This window comes from Bactrocera oleae, chromosome 6, assembly GCF_042242935.1.
Source record: "Bactrocera oleae isolate idBacOlea1 chromosome 6, idBacOlea1, whole genome shotgun sequence".
Lineage (NCBI taxonomy): Eukaryota > Metazoa > Arthropoda > Insecta > Diptera > Tephritidae > Bactrocera > Bactrocera oleae.
The window spans coordinates 65,858,942-65,864,954 of NC_091540.1; the positions used below are offsets into that span (position 1 = coordinate 65,858,942).

Below are 6,013 nucleotides of genomic sequence, written 5' to 3' on the forward strand. Positions count from 1 at the left end.
TTTTAATTGTGTACATACACTGTTTTTGGTATTATTATATTTTATATTAAAATAATTTTGAAAAAAAAAAACTTGTTGACGTCACACAAAAAAAAACATTGTTGCAGCAATAAAATATATTTTTAAATTTTTTTATTAAAAACGCTGTTTTTACCATTACTTAATTTTATTTTTAAATATCTTGGAAGTCACTCAAAAGTTTTAACCTCTAAAATAAATCCCCTAATGTATGACCGTCGCACTTTCCACTCGGTTTTTGTTTTGCTTCCAAAGCTTGATTTTATTTTTAAAGCCTTGATTTTATGCAAACACAAGCACTTTCATTGACAAGTACAAATAAAATTAAGTTTAACGGCACTTGCGAGTACAAGTAAATTTATTCAGCGATAACTACGATTTTTAAGTGATTTTTTATGCACGAAATTTCGACACAGCCATTTTGTTGGCTTGATTAAGGCTTTTAGGGCACTCGTTTACGCGTCAGCCTGTTCTTGTGTTTTATTGTTGCTATTTTTATAGAGTTCTCACTAAGCCTTATCACACTGCGACGACGCGAAGGTTTGCATTTTTAAACACAAATACATACATATGCGTATATATTTTCCAACTTTTAGAACACAATTTTCTTATTCAAAATTCACTTTTGAAAATCCACTCCTTCAACACCCACTAACACGTCAACCATAGAACTGTGCGCACAACTGCAGCAACTTTATTGTAATAGAAGTCTTCAGAACTGCAACAATTACTCACATTTAAGAAAATAAACAACAATAGATACTCAAGTGTGTCTAATTCATCTCGATTTGTTTATGTCTGGCACAGCTGATGCTGCGGTTTGGCATTCCATATCGCTCAAGTTCAAACAATTACCTTATTTGCGGTTTACTAACGATTTCTGAGGCGCGCTTTACGCATAGCTGTAGAAACATAACGTTACTTGTAATTAATAAATTCTTACTGCTGGCAGTTGCATTTGTGCATTAAATTCATTAAAATGACACAAACGCATTTCGTATTGCCGCTTTTGATGCCCGAAAGGCAGTTGGTGCGCACATTTCCAGCGCCCTACAACGAGGCCGTTTCGCCCTTTGCCGAGGTGAAGGATTTTTCCAAAGCCGTGCGCTTCGAGTCGCAATGGCAGCCGAAATTGAAGTTGCGACCACGCAAAGTCATACTCATCGGCGATGTGGCAGTGGGCAAGACGACATTGGTGAACAGGTAGGTGAGCTGGAATTCTGATGTCGGCATTTTTGTTACCTATTTATATGTGCTCTTCTAGATTTTGCTTCGATAAATTTGCGGAGAAATACAAGGCGACTATTGGCGTGGATTTCGAAATTGAAAATTTCAATATTTTGGGACAGGGTCTTACGCTCGAAATGTAAGTATATTACAAAGATTTTTTAGTTTTTCAATTATTATCATTTTATTTTTTTTTCCACAATATTCTCAGGTGGGACACTGCCGGCCAAGAGCGCTTTAAATGCATAGCACAAGCTTATTATCGAAATGCAAATGGTAAATAATTTATTTGAAACATATTAATTAGAGGGTAAACATTACATTTAAAACACTTTCATTACAGTTATTATTGTCGTTTTTGATATGTCCAAACCGGAAACGCTGAATTCAGCAACCAAATGGCTCAAAAGCGCTCTAGCAGTTAATACAATACAAATGCCGCTGACATTTTTGGTTGGCACCAAGTCGGATAAGTTGGTAAGTGCGCAAATATAAAAAAAAAACAATATTTGAAATTTAAAAAAAATCTTCAAAGTTCAACAAAAAAAATAATATAATAACTTACAATAATTATTTTCCAAAAAATATTAATTCTCAACATTTCCGATTTTTTATGGGAAAATATTTGTTTTTATAAACTTCTACTTCATTGAAACTGCATGTTTGAAAAAATTTCAAAATTAAAAAAAAACCTTCAAATTAAAGTAATTTACAAAAAAATATTACATCTAAACATTCTCAATTTTTTATGTAAAAACATCTGTTTGTATCAGCTTTTTTTAAATTAAAATCGCTATTTTATTTTTGTTCAAACTCCTCAGAACAGAGAAGAATTCGTGCGCGTGGAGCGTTTGGCAGCAGAAATCGCTGACGGCATCAAGGCGGAATATTGGTCAGTTTCTGCGCGAACCGGCTATAAAGTAGTCGACTTTTTTCAACGTGTGGCAGCGCTATCCTATGAGACCGCATGCAAAGAAGCGATAATTGAGCGTCATTTTATGGAAAAATCCGTTGCGGTGCGATTACAGCGGAAGTCAAAACCATGCGGTTAGTAACATAAATGAAAAATTTATAAAAATCTCAAAAATACCAAAAAAGTGTTAGATTCTCAGAACTAATAATAATAGTTTTTAAAACTCTGTGCATATTATATTAGGTCAACTTAATATAATATAATTATATTTATGTATATCTCTTTGCAGATTTTCGTAACAATCAAGCAGGCAGCAGAGGAACGAAGGCTAAGGAAAGGAGTTTATGCTTTTGTTCATAATTTCTACGTATTTTCAGTTAAAAATTTATAATAAAAAATGCAAATATTAAACGATATAAATAATTCATGCTTACTTACTTCTTTAAACGGCAGCTGGAATAATTTGAAATTTGTTAGGGAACAATTCATTGATAAAAAAAATTCACACACACCAAAAGCATACACTTAAATTTGGCAATTGTAAATTTTTGCGAACTTACTGTCCTATATTGAAGCGCTTCACAACTAATAATCTAATATACTCGTATGTAGAACAGGAAAAAGCTAACTTGCTATTTCAGCTTCACTTATAAATAATATTTAGCAATTGCAAATAACACTTTTAATTAGAAAAAATTATGCGAGAAATATGGTATGCTGCTGTGCTCAAAAGCTTCGCTTGCAGCTACTTATGCATCACGATTTATACTTCCAGGTACTCACTAGATAACCAAACACTTACTATCACAAATCACACAAAAACAATATTTTTAAAAATTTTAATTTTCTTAAATTCACTGATTTTTAAATATAGCTGCGCAAAGTCTAACTTCGATTAGCTATTTCCTGTTTTTAGATTTAACAACTACCGCAGAGTTGCATTTCCGAATTTCGAAGGTAGCCTACAGTCTTTGTCGAAAAGGGAAACTCACCGGTCATAGATTTTGGATATAAAATTAAAAAAGTATATGAAGAATTAAAAAAGAAATAATTCAGTAAATAATTTAATTTATCTCAAGCACATTTTGTTATAAACACTATGTACTATAGAATTAATTCATAATACTGTTAATAATTGACAATATTTTGCCAATATTATAATGTTGCTCAAATTTTGCTTATCTCAAAGTTGTTGTTTACCAATAATAATTAAAATTAAAGTTATTACTTTACTAAACTTGCTATTTACTTCCGGCAAACAATACTTTCGACACAGTGTTGTATTATATTTAGCAAAACCACCTCGAACTTTCGAGACATGCCCAAAAATTTGACGTTTGGTGACATTAGGCATCGAAATTCGAATATGGGAACTTCCGCCGTTTTGACAAAGACAGAAGATTTTCCTTTCCATTCCTTTTTTTCGTAGTAATGGCACCCAAAAAGCCTACCGAGAAATCCGGTAAGGAAATTTTTAACATATTAATGCAATTTATGCACCAAAAGTGTTTCAAAATGTGTCTTAAACAACAATATATTGATTATAAATGAATTTAAGTAGTTTTTCTACAGAATTGTGTACAAATTTGTTTAAAAATGTTGAGTGTGTTTGGCCACGCGGTCCATGTTGCAGTATCAGCTAAATGTGTTAAATCAACGTTTAAAATAAATTTGCTGCATTCGTGTATTGATGTACTAAAAGCAATATCATGTTCAAATGATGAATTTCGTGTATATAATTTTTCAACAATTGTTCGCCAATTAGAAATTGATTTTTTTGTTTATCAATCAATTGTTTAAGACATAACCTCATTTTCGGATATGTATTGTCAGTGTTCTATTTACCATATTGCTTAATTGGATATTAATGGTTTTATAGCTAAACCAGGTGATAAGAAGCCTGAGAAGAAGGCTTCGGCCACTTCAGCCGCTTCTGGAGACAGCGCTAAACCTGCTGCAGCTAAGAAGGCCGCCCCCGCCAAGAAACCCGCTACTGCAGCTGGTGGTGTAAAGAAGCCAGTTGCTAAAAAGCCTGCCGCTGCCAAAAAGGTTGCCACCAAGACTAAACCAAAGGCTAAGGATGCTAAGAAGGCTGCCGCTGGCAAGAAGCCACAATCTTTGTTGGCTAAATTATCCGCAAAGGCCCGTGCCGCCGCTAAAGGCAAAAAAGTTGCTCTTAAACCAGGCGCAAAATTGCAAAAGGGTACCGCTAAGGCTAAGGCTGTTGCTTTGTTGAAAGCTAAGAAAGTGCAAACTAAGGTAAAAACTTATTGAAACATATTCGTTGATTTATAACTAATATATATATATATAAATATTTACAGATTGTCAAGGGTGCCTTTGGTACACGCACACGCAAGGTACGCACCAGTGTACACTTCCGTCGTCCAAAGACTTTGGTGTTGCCCCGCCGTCCTAAATACCCAAGGAAGTCGGTGCCAACCAGAAATCGGTATGTAAAAAATTATGAAAATTAGAAATGTGCCAACAAGATCTAATTTGGCAATGTATTATTTGAACAGCATGGATGCTTACAATATCATTAAATACCCATTGACCACTGAAGCCGCCATGAAGAAAATTGAAGACAACAACACACTGGTGTTCTTGACTCACTTGCGTGCGAATAAGAATCACGTACGTGCCGCTGTACGTAAATTGTATGACATTAAGGTAGCCAAGGTCAACATCCTGGTAAGACCAGATGGTCAGAAGAAGGCGTACGTGCGATTGGCTCGTGATTATGATGCGCTAGATATTGCCAACAAGATCGGCATCATATAAACGTTACGCGTTATTCGTTTCTTTTATATATAGAAATTTTCAGAGAAAACAGACATTAAAAAACGGATAAAACTTAATTTTATCTAAAATAAAAAAACAAAAAAAAATACATTTCCTTCTAATAACTTCGCTACTTTTGAATTACGACGGACAAAAATTAAAGACGGTACTTTATAATGACTGGCTAGCTTAGCTTATTGGTAGGAGGGAAGGTTTTTTTCTTGCTTTCATTTCAGATAGTAATTTCAAGTTAATGGCTTTCTTACTGGATTGGCTGATTATTTACATAAAGGTAAGTGGAAATTTCGACTTAATATTTCAAATGTCTTTAATTTGTGATGACTTTTTTGAAGGAATCTCATTGAATAACTTCGTTATTATGCAAAAAAATTATTTAAACTGATAAGTTTTTACATCTGAACAATTTTCTTGACAAAATTTATTTGTAAACCATGCACATATTTATTACTTACAGATCATTTCAAATTGGAAGTACAGGATTTTGAATTGGAAGCAAAATTAAAGGTAATAACAACGTAAAGCTTTATACCTATTAATATTTTCATAGTGATGACATATTAAGAAGGAATCTCGTTGAATCTCGTAATGCGTTATTATGAAAACAATTTTAAATAACTGATCATATTTTAGTGCTAAATAAACCTTTCTTGTTGACACATTTAAATTAATGTTTGTAATCTTGCCGTTACAGAATTTCAATAAAACATGGGAGAAAGTTCCAGAACGCGAAAGGTAATTTATAAAAAAAATATAGTAATTATAAATAGTGATGATATTTTTTGAAGGAATCTCATTGAATTCCGTATAACGTTTTAGTGAAATCAAATTAAATAACATAATTTGACTAATTATTATATTATAACTCATAATGCTTGCTAATGAAAAGTTTTCTATGTTTCAGGTATATCTAAAGGAATTATGCGCTTTCCCTGAAAACCGTTCTATATTTCTATTTAGTATAAAATATGTATTTATGAAAACAAATTTTAAATAAAGAATGAAACTTATAAAAATCGTTAGTTGCATTAATATTTTCACGTTTTGTAAAAC

General features: G+C 32.7%; 2 protein-coding genes and 1 non-coding gene across 3 annotated transcripts; all 3 read left to right on the forward strand.

Moving 5' to 3' along the window:
* Positions 1-883: 883 nt before the first annotated feature.
* Positions 884-2,583, forward strand: RabX5 (RAS oncogene family member RabX5). Its single transcript, XM_014247437.3, has 6 exons — positions 884-1,221; positions 1,283-1,384; positions 1,457-1,521; positions 1,589-1,722; positions 2,067-2,292; positions 2,448-2,583. The coding sequence occupies exons 1-6, from the start codon at positions 998-1,000 to the stop codon at positions 2,516-2,518; spliced, it is 822 nt and encodes a 273-aa protein (XP_014102912.1). The 5' UTR covers positions 884-997; the 3' UTR covers positions 2,519-2,583.
* Positions 2,584-3,518: 935 nt separating this feature from the next.
* On the forward strand, positions 3,519-5,976 carry RpL23A (ribosomal protein L23A). Its single transcript, XM_014247468.3, has 7 exons — positions 3,519-3,620; positions 4,038-4,417; positions 4,483-4,610; positions 4,681-5,234; positions 5,418-5,467; positions 5,655-5,695; positions 5,865-5,976. Exons 1-4 carry the CDS (start codon positions 3,590-3,592, stop codon positions 4,940-4,942), a joined length of 801 nt encoding a protein of 266 aa, XP_014102943.2. The 5' UTR covers positions 3,519-3,589; the 3' UTR covers positions 4,943-5,234; positions 5,418-5,467; positions 5,655-5,695; positions 5,865-5,976.
* Positions 5,498-5,589, forward strand: LOC118681184 (small nucleolar RNA Me28S-Am2634). The gene has a single exon (XR_004976871.2). It is a non-coding gene; the product is annotated as a small nucleolar RNA Me28S-Am2634 (small nucleolar RNA).
* Positions 5,977-6,013: the final 37 nt, after the last annotated feature.

Excerpts from the sequence above, each read along its gene's own strand:
- RabX5 (XM_014247437.3), top strand. The coding sequence starts at position 998 with ATGACACAAACGCATTTCGTATTGCCGCTTTTGATGCCCGAAAGGCAG. Across the intron at positions 1,385-1,456 it reads CAGGGTCTTACGCTCGAAAT|GTGGGACACTGCCGGCCAAG; the intron begins GTAAGTATATTA and ends CAATATTCTCAG. Across the intron at positions 1,723-2,066 it reads GCACCAAGTCGGATAAGTTG|AACAGAGAAGAATTCGTGCG; the intron begins GTAAGTGCGCAA and ends CAAACTCCTCAG.
- RpL23A (XM_014247468.3), top strand. The coding sequence starts at position 3,590 with ATGGCACCCAAAAAGCCTACCGAGAAATCCG. Across the intron at positions 3,621-4,037 it reads AAAGCCTACCGAGAAATCCG|CTAAACCAGGTGATAAGAAG; the intron begins GTAAGGAAATTT and ends ATGGTTTTATAG. Across the intron at positions 4,418-4,482 it reads CTAAGAAAGTGCAAACTAAG|ATTGTCAAGGGTGCCTTTGG; the intron begins GTAAAAACTTAT and ends AAATATTTACAG.